This window comes from Lissotriton vulgaris, chromosome 6 (genome assembly GCF_964263255.1).
Source record: "Lissotriton vulgaris chromosome 6, aLisVul1.2, whole genome shotgun sequence".
NCBI lineage: Eukaryota > Metazoa > Chordata > Amphibia > Caudata > Salamandridae > Lissotriton > Lissotriton vulgaris.
Window position 1 is genome coordinate 178,255,635 of NC_141694.1, and position 14,516 is coordinate 178,270,150.

The 14,516-nt window shown below is 46.1% G+C and overlaps 1 protein-coding gene across 1 annotated transcript in view; it reads left to right on the forward strand.

Moving 5' to 3' along the window:
- LOC147706979 (cytochrome P450 2K6-like) overlaps window positions 1-14,516 on the forward strand; it is a 409,834-nt gene that overhangs the window by 333,061 nt on the left and 62,257 nt on the right. Inside the window, exon 8 of the mRNA XM_086926208.1 lies at window positions 1,950-2,091. Within this exon, the coding sequence (XP_086782334.1) occupies window positions 1,950-2,091 (142 nt within the window). The remainder of the gene's footprint in view (window positions 1-1,949; window positions 2,092-14,516) is intronic.

The window sequence follows — 14,516 nt, forward strand, 5'->3', positions numbered from 1 at the left end:
TTTTTGGTTATATTTAAAGCCCTTACCTCTATTTTTTTCTATGGGAGGGTGGTGCTATACCAGTTGGTGGCCATGTGTAGTGCTGGACTTAGTACAAATGTATAATTTACAGCAAAAGTGCAGTTGTGAGTACTGAAACGTAGTAAACACTCAAAATTGCAAACAAACTCAAAAGTGCAGATTCAGGCCCTCGGTGTTCTGCCTCTATCACCCACATGCTTCTAATTTTCATTCCTCATAGTCAATTTACATTTGTTACTAAAGTCTTATATTTTGAGAAGTTCAAAGACTGCTTTGATCAATTCTAAAGACAGGTCATGAAAGAAATCAAATGGTAATACATTACTTCCGATTAATTCTTGTTTATCTATAATTTTCCATGCACTCCAATGTAATATCTACATATGAAGACATCTCAGGCCAACACATGTTGGTGAAAATACCAATCAGCTCCTCAATGTCAAAATTTCCTAACCTCACTCTATAGCCACGGGTTTATTTACACATAGCTAGAAAATACACTTCAGATCAAGAATTTAACTTAAAAACGTGTATTTCAGTGTTACTCAGTTTCAGATGTAGTAATCAAAAGCAATTACTATATTTTAGTCTCACCTTTTAGAAGTGTAACAAATGACAGCATAATTTTTCATTTGGTACAGTATTTCATTACAATTGTCCATGTCTGCACTTAAAAACTCATATATTTAGTAAGGCCATGAAAATAGACACTGTTTTCTTTTTTTATATCCATACAAGTAAGTATTAAAGAATGCAGTTCAATCTCATATTGGTATGAATCATACCTTGTTCAACAGATCTGTTTGTATACTTCTTCGCTGAGCTGCTGGAGTGTTTAGTATCTCCTACATGAATTTTAGCAGTAGTAAAAAGTATACCTAGCATTCAAATAAAGGCCTTACATCACTGCACTCCTCCTGAAGATATTCCAGGTAATACAGAACTCAGTGGCAGGACTCATACTCGAACTCCTCAGAAGGACTGGTTCTTATTCATACTTAGGTTATTATATAACTGTTTACGAAATGCATTGGAACAATACTTTTTGGACGGTCCCAATAACAAAATACATCACTTGATGGCTAGCATGTCATTCTTACGGAGTTGCATTATGCATTTGTGAAATAGACAAAATACATGCCACATAAATAGAAAAATCGCTGCAGCAGTATAGTATTGTGAATCTATCCATGCTCCTCAGTTTGAAATAACTGCTCAATAATATTTGTAAAGCATAAAACATATTGTATTTAAATTAATGTCATGCTTAGTGTATTGCATTTTGCATTTTTTTTTAAATCTAAGCAAATGCCAAGAAATTGTACTGAATTATGCATTTCTATATTTTGCACAAAGCGTGGCTCTCAATGACTACAGAAAGTTCCTTTGATACTGAATTATTGGTCAAATTCAAATTTACTATTGAAAATAATTGGACTGAGTGATGATTGCATGAGAGTCGCATCAAGAAATGCATACTTTGTGAGTTCAATCTATGGTAAAGTTTCAGAAAACTAAGGGCCATACTATCAAATAAGGGTAGCTTCAGCGTAAGTATGTCATGTGCAGGTCATTACATTTTACCACCTCTAACAACTAGCCAGAATTGCATTAAATGCACTAGTCAAGGACACAATTGCACCACACACTATCAGCAAGTTACAGGTCATGGGATTTCACCTTCTGTAATGTCATCAAGTCAAAGATCCTGTGACTTGCTGTGATGCCATCCATAGATTAATGGCCATTGTAATGTAACTTCCACTATCCCTAGCATTTTGATAAATCAACAACCATACACACAACCATAGTATCTTTAGGAATACCGGACGTCAAGGCGCAGAAGCAAATCTGGGCATAACATTTACTGTGGAACTCAGAATTGATTTGACCAAATATTTTTCATTAAATCTTTTTTTAATTCCCAGGGTACTCACATTATTCCACTGCTTGAATCTGTGCTCTACGATAAGACTCAGTTTGCAAAGCCTGAAGAGTTTAACCCTCAGCACTTTCTTGACTCCGAAGGGAAGTTTGTGAAAAATGAAGCATTAATGAACTTTGGAGCAGGTATTATTTCTCAGATTAATATTGTTTCATATTGGTAAATCTTGTTTGTGAACCTTCTACCTTGTATTCAGGAGGTTGTAAAGGTGTGCTGCTTGCTGTAGGCATAAACAATACATGATATATGAATGAAAACATGGTTAATCTATAGTGAGAGTGATATTTTTCAATTACTAATAAATATCATCCGTGATGGTTTTAGCACAGCATTGAATCCTAGAAGATTTCTCATTTAACTGAAGTGGTATCTGTCACCAAGCAGCAACTGAAGTGGTGCCTCAAAATCTTGGATCATCTGATAGGGTGACACTTGTGAAGCATTTATGAGTGAGAGAAAACTGTTTAGATGAATGATGGCTCATGCAGTAGAAGGATCTGAATACAGAGCTATCGGATCGGTGCAGTGTGATGCCCCAGGCAGATTTCTACAAGACATGTTCACTGCAGAAAGGATTCAAGTGGGTGCAAGTCGTCCCCCATGTCCAAGAGGGAGTCCATGGTCTTAGATCAGTGTAGCTGTTTTTCACATGTTCATGGTCCGACTGAGATAGAAAGTAGTTCCAGACACCAAAATAAAGTGGCCCCATTTATGATATGAGTTGTAAAAAAAGTATCCTACTATATTTGTAAATCAAGTAACTTTGAACTTTTGTCTGGGTAGTCTGTGAGGGGTAACAAATGGTGGGAATTTGTGTCTGCAGCAAACTGAGCGTGTGTGTGTGTGAGTGTGCGAGAATAGAATGCATGTACATCACATGTAAGAACTACACTTAACATGCTTATATTTATCATCATTAGGTATCTTGATGGTCCTGATGAAAGCTGGATTACACCAGTGGCTGAAACAATAGTTGAAACAAGTTGACCAGCGGACGTGGTAGCCATTAGTACTCCATGCACATGTCTGTTCAGTTTTTAGTCTGCCAAGGTGACCCTAGGAGTACATCTTGTAGTGAGGGCTGAGCATTGTTATTCACACTGTAATGTTAGCATGGGCTTATTAGAAGTTTAAACGCCATTGTTTCTTTCGGCTGCTTTTGCACACAACACGGCATATAACTGTTGTTGTAAGTTAGGCTGCTTTTTTTTATTAAGGAGAACAAAGGTCCTTAGGGTTAGAAATTCAAAACAGTATAATGAAATATAGACTCGAATCAGTACTATATCAGAGAGTTTTTCAGTACCCAGCCGGGCCTGAATTCTTTTAATCAAAATATATAAGTCAAGATAAGAGAGACCACCAAGGGGGGTCCAATTCAAAAGCTGATAGGGTACAAGCCTGTACCTATCCAGAGCACACTTGAACTAGGTTCAGAGGTGAGAAAACATAGGAAGGAGAGAAAGAAGAATTAAAGAATATCAGGCAAAAGGAAAGTGGGAGCCAACTGTCCCTTGCAACATTAACACATTTGTAAAGCAAGTTCGGACACACAATTACTGTAACAACATTGACACAATCGAAAAAAATTACAGAACTGTTAAAATGTCGACGACGTTTCGATCCCTGGCTCCTAGTGAACTGGGATCATCATCAGGACTTTACAATAAATTGCCTGTTTATACTTTTGTCAAAGCCTGTTCATAGTGGAAAAAATGAGAGGAAAAAGACAGAAAATTCTTGTTTAGATACAGCACTTATGTCAGGTAATTATATACAAGAATACACATTACAACCAAACGTTGCATGCCAGGTGTTTGACGATAGATTGTGCAGGCATTCTCATAAACATTACATATATGGTGTTTTTATTCCACTCCATGCCTTCTAAAAAAGTGCTCAAGGATTTGAGAACCGAGTCGATCGATCGATTACCCTAGGTGACTGTTGACATTATCGTGACTGTGGCTATGGTGTCGATGTCTATTCGGGAGCTGGTGTGAGCGCTAATTGTACATGCAGAACATGGGGTTTGTGGTGGCAAGACTGACTTCATGATTCATGTGAATTAACCGGTACCGTGGTGAGCAGCGAGCAACCTTTTATGAACAAATTGCTCCGAGGGTAGCAAGACTAAATACGTGCCTCATATGAATTAACCAGTGCTATGATGAGCGGACAAACCTTTCAGAGCAAAATGCTCCAATGAGATGGCCGAAAGTGAAGTTCGGTGGATGGCGGACAAAGCGCCTATAAAGCAGAAGGGCAATTGTAATTGTGCCAGGTGAAGGCAATGCAAGCAATTTGTGGCAAAAACTATAATTTTACCTCGGGAATAGTATCTGTCAATTTAATTGTCAACCGCTCGTGGTAATGTCATCAATGGAAATTACGCACTAACTTCCGCACCATAGGGATAGGTGCTCGAAGTAACTCACGGTCTGCAAAACAGCGAGAACCTAATTAAACTACAGCATGGGCCGCCCGTGGACTGGGACAGAGGGGGCCACTTATTTATCCCTTACCTTTGGAAAGTAGTCGTTACTGCCTTGCTCGAAATCGGAGCAGGATTCAACCGGCGTGCTCAATGGCCCCGTGCCGACTATGCGGGAGTCCGGAAGTGATTGCCAGCCGTCGTGGTGCATATAAGTGCGCAGGGGAAGGGGAGTGAGGATAGGTGTCATGTTGGCGGCCATCTTAGAGAGGTGTCTCTGTTGTGATTGATTAGTTAAAAGCGAGTGAATCAGCGCTTTAATTTCTACATTTGACAATTGTTTTAAAACATACAATGAATAATGCGCTAAATTGGGACTTACTTAAAACACTTTTGGGCCAGCCTATGTACATTATTTGGAATCATCTTTGAAACAATCTTTTGGCCAACATATATACATTATTCAGAGCCATCTTCAAACCAGTCCTCGGTTGTCATGATTGGAGATTAATTTGAAAAAGGAGATTAATTTGAAAAAGGTCTTGGTCTGTGTTTGAACAGTCTTTTGAGCACCCCTCTGCTACTTTAAAGAAGTGAAAAAAGTCTTGGTCTGTATTTAGACAGTCTTTTGAGCAGCCCTCTGATACTTTAGAGAAGTCCGGCCCAATCTTCAGTGCGGTTCAAACCATTCTGTATGGTATCCAAGAGTATAATACATTTCAGTTCCTCCTTATTAAGCAGCTGGCTCATGCTTCCTCCTCTATGTGGAAGCTTTAATGCCTTCAAGACGGTCCAACGTAATTCATCCTCCTCGAAGTTAGGCTGCGTCAAATGCTTCACATGAGACAGGCTTGTTTTCAACATCCCTAGACTTACATTGTGACTCTAGTCCGCACACTGAGTGCTAAAGCCTCCAAGGTTATCATAACAAGGTAGCTGTTGTATGGGCTGATGGGCTCACGTTCTAGCCGTAACATATATGCAGCTGCAAGCCAACGTGATTCTGGTGCCTTTAATAATGCACTGTAAGCATTGTTTTCAGACAATTGGAAGAAGCCTGTTTTTCCAGAGAGACAGAGCTTTGCCGATCCTGGTGTGATTCACACCTGCTGATCTTGGAGGTATGGGGTCCCCCAAACAAGCCTAAGAGACCTTCTATATTTTATAAAACATAGTTCCTAGATAGGGAGGGTGATACACTAGGCGCTATATGACCTATTTTTACCATTATTATAATATGATTTCTCCCTTTGTGTTTTATGGAATTGTAACAATGATGATCATATTATTTCTAATCATGTCTGCTTATGTTAGCAAAAATACTGCATCTTAGAGCATGTTGTTAAAATAAATATTTTAACCTTTCAGTATCTCTTTTTTACTCCTGTTGTGGACAGGTATGAGAGTATAACAAAAGAGTGTTCTTGCTTCCCACCATTCCTGAGTATAACCTAAGTCGCATGTTCTGGGTTTTCTAATCATTGGTTCCTTTGCTATAGGGCGAAGAACTAATGTGACACTGATGCTAGCTGGTTAGGGTTTCTAGGCACCAAGGTGAGTTTTTTGGTACACCACTATTCACTGAGGTCCTGGGTCTCTGTGCACATTTCTGTGTAGGAGCTGAATCCCTGTGACACTAACGTTGTGGTCTTATTGTGAGACTCTCGAGTAGTGCTTATATCAGTCCACGACCCCCTCACTATTGTTTCCGGTTTACAGTGGTGATGGATAAACCTACCTATAGTTAAATAGGTCTTTTCATGCTTCAGAATTTAAAAACGGTTTCTTCTGGATTACTACCCAGTTGTGCTATTTTCTTTGCATTGTCCTTTATTCTTCCTGTGTCATAATGGCGACCGTTGACATCCCGCAGCATAGTAGGATGGCGGTCCGTAATCATTTACAGGACTATAACGTCGCCTTGGAAGGCATGGCAGTCATTTTTGTTGTGAGCGCTGAAACAGCTTACCCGTTTGAGCTTTTCTACTCATGGGTTGCATTTCCTGCGATAAATGCAGATACCAATATGTTTTATACTTACACTCCCACTGCCATGCCTGTGGAGTATACTCCTTATAGGACACAGGAGGTTCCGATTCCTGCTTGGCAGCACCGCGTTTGGTTTGATGGCACCCATCCCCACCCTCTAACTGCAGATAGATTAGGTCCTTTGTCCATTCCAGGCGCTTCTTGGCCTGTTTTGGCTGGATTTACCCTGCACCCTCGTGCAGGGGAATGTCCCGTGCTTGAATTGAGGCCTCTTTATACCTCCACTGTATCGGTTATTAGGGCTTTTCTTCATTATATTTCCCGCAACATGCCAGGTGGGGGTCCTGGTGTTGCGGCGCATCCAGTTGGGCCGAACGGGTTGAAGCTTAGTCCCCTTATGATTAATGCGGTTATGGGCAAGCGTCCCCAGGATAAGATGAAATGCCTTTTTGGCTTGCTGAGAAATTTGACCAACTGCAGGCAGTATTTCCTAACACGACTCCTGTGGAGAAGCACAGGATACCTACAATTAGTTTGCAGAAAGACTTAGGGGCATATTACCAAGCAATAGTGATAATTATCGCCATTGCTTGGTTAGAGACAAAAATTTACCGCTGCGCTGCGGCGATTTTTAACGCAAATACATCGCCGCAATGCATGAATATCGCTGAAAAGTCAGCGATATTCATGCATTACCGAGCTAATGGTCTTAGCCATGTTATCCACCTCCCATTGGATAACATGGCTAAGAACTGCTCAGGGCAGGTGTTAGCTTTTGGAGATATTCGCGCTTAGCGCGAATATCTCCAAAAGTTGGTAATAGGAGATAGCGATGTTAGCAACTGTTTTCAGTCGCTAACATCTTGGCACGCCCACTTTGCATATCATTAGTGATAAATATCACTGACATGCAAAGTGGGGCCCAAGATGGTCGCTATCTCCTACTAGCTGTCGCTAACTGGTGTTAGTGACAGCTAGGTAATAGGGAGATAATTTTATCTCCGCTTTGTTGGCTTTTAAAGCCAAAAAAGCAGAGATAAACCCCCTTGATAATATGCCCCTTAGAACCTGATGTAACTGACTGTTCCACATGGGGTATGATTTTTGCAGCAGTCCTTGCTAACATTAAGGGAGATGCCATGAGCTTCCGATGCAGAGAAACCCCATCAGTTACCGAGAAATATCACAGTGGCTTATTAGACCGTTGGCGGTAATAGTTTGGGTATTAAGCCTTTTGCCAAGGCAGCGCAAAAGCAAACACAGGCGACGAACTCTGACAAAGATGATCGCCCATCAGGTCAGAAACAGGCTTGGACTAAAAATAAAAAACAGGGGAAGAAGCAACAGAAACAGGGGTCCCGTCCTGCCTCACCAATACTTGTGTCTACTGAGCGCACGTATGAATTGCGCGACCGCGCTACGATTAATTCACCTGATCATTTTCAGGTTCCTGATCAACGTTCTCCTCGCTCTGTGCAGGATTCATCGGTCTCACCCACCGGTGGAGGAGACGGCGGCCGGGGGAGGGTTGCGAAGCAAGATCCACCCCGCAAGACTGACGGTAAAGGCAAGCAGGACGACTCTTCACGTCAGAGACCCCAGTTTCAGAAGTAGAAAGATGCTGCTGTAACAGCGAGATATGCCACAGATAGTGAAAACGCAGCTTTGGAATCTGGCATGGGCGCTGACGGTGTTGGACAGCGCGGCAGAGATTACTATAGTGCGAGAGGCACTGTGTCCACTACTGAAGCTGACAGCGACTGACACATTGCTTTTCTAGTAGAGACGGCTGACACAAGAGTGGCTCCCCTGAAAGTCTTTTTGAAATTGTCCTTTTAATTGAAGATGACATACAACGTACCATAAAAGGGGTATTTTGGGAAAATCTTACTACTACCTATGACATTTTGTTGGCGGAGGTCGACTGGCCCCCAACTTTTGTTTTAGCAGCTCCTCAGGGGGAGGAGGTAATCCTCCCTAGTTTCACGCACACAGTGCCGAAGGAGCAAGCCATGCATTTTCTAAAGATTGGGCTAAGGCGTTTGCGGCGGTTTTGTACCATACTCACTGTGATTGGGACAAATTTTTCACCAGAAATGAGATTCCCTTGAGGTCTATGCCACAGCCTCAACCCAAATACCCCATGCGGCGTGACGCGAAAGCTCTCGTGGCTGAGATCCTTGAAAAATTGGAATATCAAGGTGTAATTAAAACATGTGTATATCCGATGAATAACCCTCTTTTTACTGTGACTGAGCCTGATGGCACGTACCGTTTGGTATTGGATTACTGCCACCTGAACTCCAATTGTCGTATGTGTGCGGTACAGAATACTCACAGTTCTGCTCTTGTGGATAGTCTTGTGCGCAAAAGGTTTAAAACCACATTTGACAAATCCAATGGCTTCTCTGCCCACAACCCCCTATGCCAACCACATCCTCACATGGCGCCGTTATATTGACAACATCCTTGTGATATAGGAGGGTCCACAAACACCCCTGGATCAATTCCTCATCTGGCTCAATGATAGGGACCCATACTTGAAGTTCACCAGCACTATCAGTGCAAACCAACTTGCTTTCCTGGACCTAAATATAACAGTCAAAGATGGCAGACTCACCACGACAACCTACTATAAACCCACCGCCAGAAACTCTTTACTCCACTTCACCAGCTTCCACCCACGCCCACTAAGGGAGAACCTTCCCTTTGGGCAGTTCTTACGTATACGCAGGAATTGCAGTGATATAGCAGACTATAAAAAACAGTCCGCTGAACTATCTAAGAAAAGGAACTGGAGGCCCGTGGCTACCCACCAGCCATCATCTCCAAAACCAGGAAGAGGGCCAGGAACCAGAATAGAGAGGCCCTCCTTGAAACCATACCTAAAGAACAGCAGGAACAACTTATCACCTGCCTTACGACGTATAACACAGCCTCCAATGAGATAGCCAAACTCATTAAGAAGAATTGGAAAATCTTGAATTGTGGCCAGAGGCAGTGGGACACACCACGTTTTGCTTACAAGAGAAGCATTAACCTGAAGGACCAACTAGTTAACACCGGTTCCAAAACGCAGAACACACAAGAACCGAACACCATTCTGAACGCATGGGGCCTCCCAAAAGTAACTGGACACTACCCTTGCAACGATTGCAGTGTGTGTCACTTGACCACCCACACCAAAACTCTAACCCTAGAACCCAACAAAGTGTGGACACATCGCAGCCACATAAACTGCAATTCACGGAATGCAATCTACCTCCTCACCTGCTCCTGTGGTCTCCGCTATATCGGATGACCACCCGCAAAATTCGTACTAGGGTCACTGAGCACAGTAGCACCATTAGGTTCAAGAAAAACATCAGTAAATTAACCAACCACTTCATCACCCATGGCCATACTCCCAATGACTTCACATGGACAGTCATCGAACAAATCCCTGAGCAGGCATTAGACAATGAGAGAAGACTAATGAGCAAAGAGCAGCGCTGGATCTACCGCTTTTCCTCACATATTAATGGCCTGAACTATGCAATCCCCTGGAACTCAGTCACATGCTGACTTAAAACTCTACACAGAGGCCTTTACTAGTACCCATTCGACATGGCATTATGCATATTACTAAAAGGTTCTCCCTGTTCAACACGGCACATGCTTCACCGTGTTAGACCCGCACTTGCGTATGCGCTTAAAACTAGTGCACATGCATATCACTAAAAGTGTTCCCCCTGTTCAACACGGCACATGCTTTACCATGGTAGACCCACACCTGCACATGCGCTAATAACTAGCGGTTCACCTTCACTCATGCACAATAAAAACACCCCAACACGCGCATGCCCTAGAAACTAGTCTCTTTCCAGCGCCCATGAGCAGACAGCTAGGGACACACCTGGGGCAGTCTTTCTACTCTTACTCCCCACTACAGGTGCCGACAATTTATCCAATTAGCAAGCATATAAAAACGAGCAAGAAACTCCAGCTCTTTCTACCAGAGTACGAGGACGGTGCAACAGGTCCAAGGCAGGCTCTGACCAGAAAAGCTGTGAGTATGACAACCTCCAAGCAACAATCTTTGGGTAAGCGCTTTTTCCCTCCTTACAGGTCTCTAACTCCCAGTGGCCAACATTATTTCCCTACAGGGTCAACCCCTTACCGCTTCACTCCTGGAAGCACTGGCTGCAAAATTTAAGCGTAAGAATGTTTACTTATGCCCCATCACACCTTGTACCTCATGCATATGTGTATATGTGTGATATGTTTTAGCAACACCACCCCTATTATTTGCGATTCTCACTTTAATGATACCACCAGTGCCATTACAGCTTTGCCGACTGTAGTCTACCCACTGAGCACTGTAGTTTCGGCATCTATGTATATGACTATGTGGTGAATACGCCAATTTTGACTCTCCTTTTCTTGCATGTTTTGTCTATGTCTTCAAGGCATCTATGAGAAGGCAATCCCCTCTCACACTTAGAGAAACACCTTAGTGAGTGTAACACATAGCCTGGAGTACACTCCTTTTTAACCTGCACTACACTACTTTTAAAAAAAGTCCTGAGGAAAGCCAGATTTAATTTAAGGCACTGGCTGAAACATGTCGACCAACTGATGGATGTAGGGGGTAGTAACTCGCCTCCCTTAAACATCCCTAGCCTTATTTTAACCACTGACGGGGGCCCAGTTATTAAAATTTAATTTACCCTCGGGTACTGGGACCCTCGCCAAGCCTTTTTAACTCACACTTCACCTTACACCTCACACTGCACTCTCAGTAAGAATACCATCTCCGCTGTAATCAAGCGTCGCAGCACATCCGGGACACATTAGGTGTCACTGGGTGGGCCCGATGATGAAGTATGCCACCAACTAGGTTGGTGGGTGAGGACTTCATGAACTCACCAACGAGGTGCCTATGACAAATCTAATCAGAGTCCTAACAATATTGGTCATATTTAAGCTAGTCTCTTTTGCCTGAATATTCAGCCATCTTGCAATCTTTCCAGGTTGATCTTCTATAATCTAAATTCTTATTGACACGCGATAACCTCACCAACCTGGTGATAAGAATGGTACCTGGGGCAGTGGGTTCCACGTACCTGACTTTTAATGAGGGTGACACAGACCCTATTGCTTACAAGTCACACTTGTACAGCAGTGCAAATGGCGATTCTTAAGGAACGTGCACTGTCGCAGGGAAAACGCATTTTGGTTGTTACTCCGTATCCTGCCTTTGAGGCAGTGACGAAAGCCAGTGTACCAAATTCGAAGGCTTTTCACCTGAGGTGGATACAATGGGCCAAATCCTTGACATCTCCGGATGTCATGTTTGTTAGACGGACCGGGAGGGTCGGCCGAGTATAAGGGGAGAGGTCTCCAGGGAGAGCCGTCTCCAGCGATCGTACAGACAAGTAACTTCCCCCCCACAGACGGACACCACACAAGGATAAGGTTAAACGATACTTTATCAGCAATTCTTTGAGTACGGTCAAATGATACAAGGAGGTCTGGACTCAGGGGTCCCCTCGGTTCGGGTCTCTGGTGGGGAAAAGGGGTAGCGGGACAGTCTTGTTACCAATTGGGTGGATGGATAGCTCTCAATCCTCGAGCTCGGCGTTCTAGATGGTCGGGCCGCGGCGGAGCCAGCCGGTCCCGAGATGGTTGAAGGAAGCGACGATCCGCGGCGGAGCCAGCAGGTATGAAGATGGTGGTACAAACGGTCCGCGGCCACGCCAGCAGGTCCCGACGACGATGAAGGTTTACGAAGGTTGCGGCAGCGCCAGCAGGCAGGACGATAGTTCACAAGGTAGGGCTACGGCAGCGCCAGTAGTCCGTCAAGGATGAGTTCTTCTCTGCGTCTCTCGACTCCAGGATACAACTGCCTTCCTGCTCTGGAGCTGCCTCAGTTATAGGGCTGTTGCCCTTTGATGTCCGGACCCTCGCACTTGGAGGTCGGGGGGTCCAGGATGAGGGAGTCCAGACACCCAGCAGGGGGGTGGAGCCAGCGCCCGGGGAGGCTGGGGGCGAGCGGTACCTGGCGGGGGAGAGCCATCGACACCTCTTTCTCCCATTGACCTGCCAAGTAGTCCGCTCACCTCCTGGGTGGATGGTGGTGCCGGGATGTCTGAGGCCTGGCCAGGCCCAGGGTTAGGGTCGATCGGAGGCCACGCGGCCTCGTGGTGCAGTGTCCAAGAAGGCGCCCAGGTCGGGCTCGCGGGCCAGTAGTGGATCGGGCCCAAGAGTTCGAGATGTTCAGAGGCAGGGGTCCCGGAGGGGACGGAAACGTGAAGTGGTGGTGTGTAACACTTGAGGGACCGGGCTCGGGCCTGGTCGGGCAGAGGGGGAGCGGGCCCTTCATGTGGCCTGTCCAACATGCGTCCCCCCCAGCTGAAGGCGGGGAGAGTCACCCATCCTCTTGGGGACTCTCCTCGTCGAGGCGGAAAAAGCGTGACAGGCCATCCGCGTTGGCGTGGTCTTGTCCAGGTCGATGTTCCACAGTGAAGTCCATCCCCTGTAGGGAGATGGACCAACGTAGTAGTTTTGGGTTCTCCCCCCGCATCTGCATCAGCCACTGCAGGGGTCGATGGTCGGTCTGTACCCGAAAGTGTGTGCCAAAAAGATAGGGCCGGAGCTTTTTGAGGGCCCATACCACGGCGAAGGCCTCCCTCTCGATGGTGCTCCAGCGTTGTTCTCGAGGCAGGAGCCGCCTGCTGATGAAGGCCACTGGCTGATCAAGGCCTTCGGTGTTCAATTGAGACAGGACCGCCCCAATGCCGTGGTCGGAGGCATCCGTCTGGACGACGAATTCCCGGCTGTAGTCGGGGGCCTGGAGCACAGGGGCGGAGCACATGGCGGCCTTCAGTTGTTCGAAGGCTGTTTGACAATCTGGGGTCCAGTTGACCTTCTTTGGTTGATTTTTGGACGTGAGTTCTGTGAGGGGCCCCACTATGCTACCATAGTCCTTCACGAACCGTCGGTAATAGCCCGTGAGTCCCAGAAAGGCGCGTACCTCGGTCTGGGTGATGGGGGGCTGCCAGGACTGGATGGCGGCGATCTTGAGCTGCAGAGGGGCCACCAGGCCGCTTCCCACCTGGTGTCCGAGGTAGGTCACGGACCCCTGACCAATCTGGCATTTGCTGGCCTTGATCGTGAGGCCAGCTCGCTGAAGGGCCTGTAGCACCTCTCGGAGGTGGTGGAGGTGGTCGGACCAGTGGTGGCTGTATACAGCGATGTCGTCTAGGTAGGCGGCACTGAATCCTTCGAGTCCGGCCAAGACCTGATTAACGAGTCGCTGAAACGTTGCTGGGGCATTCTTCATGCCGAAGGGCATGACCTTGAAATGATAATGGCCGTCAGGAGTGGAAAACGCAGATCGTTCTTGGGCCCGGGGTGTGAGGCCGATCTGCCAGTAGCCCGCCGTCAGGTCGAAAATGCTGAGGTAGCGGGCAGCTCCCATGCGGTCGATTAGTTCATCTGCCCGGGGGATGGGATGTGCGTCTGTTCTGGTGACCGCATTCAAGCCCCGGTAGTCGACGCAGAACCGGAGTTCCGGTGTGGTGCCGGGGGTGGCTGCTTTGGGGACCAGTACCACTGGGCTGGCCCAGGGGCTGTCTGAGGGCTCAATGACCCCGAGCGTGAGCATCTTGGTTACTTCTTCTTGAATGCAGGCCCGTACTCGATCTGGTACGCGGTAGGCCCGGTGGCGGATAGGGGGGCTGTCCCCCGTGTCCACGTCGTGCACACACCAGGAGGTGACACCAGGGGTGAGGGAGAACAGGCTGGCGAACTGCAGCAGGAGGTCTCGACATTCTTGGCGCTGTTCCAGGGTGAGGGCCTCCGAGAGTCGGACCCCGTCCACGGAGCCGTCTTTCTCCCGAGTCCGTAGGAGGTCACGGAGGGGTTCGGAGTCTTCTTCGGCTCCATTGTCTGTGGCCATCAGGAGGCTGAGTTCTGAACGCACAAAATGGGGTTTCAGTCTATTAGCGTGGAGGACCCGGAGGGGGTTCCGTGAAGATTCCATGTCGATGAGATAGGTGACAGGGCCCTTGCGCTCAACTACTTTGAAGGGCCCCGTCCACTTGTCTTGCAGGGCGCATGGTTCGGTGGGGGACATCACCCATA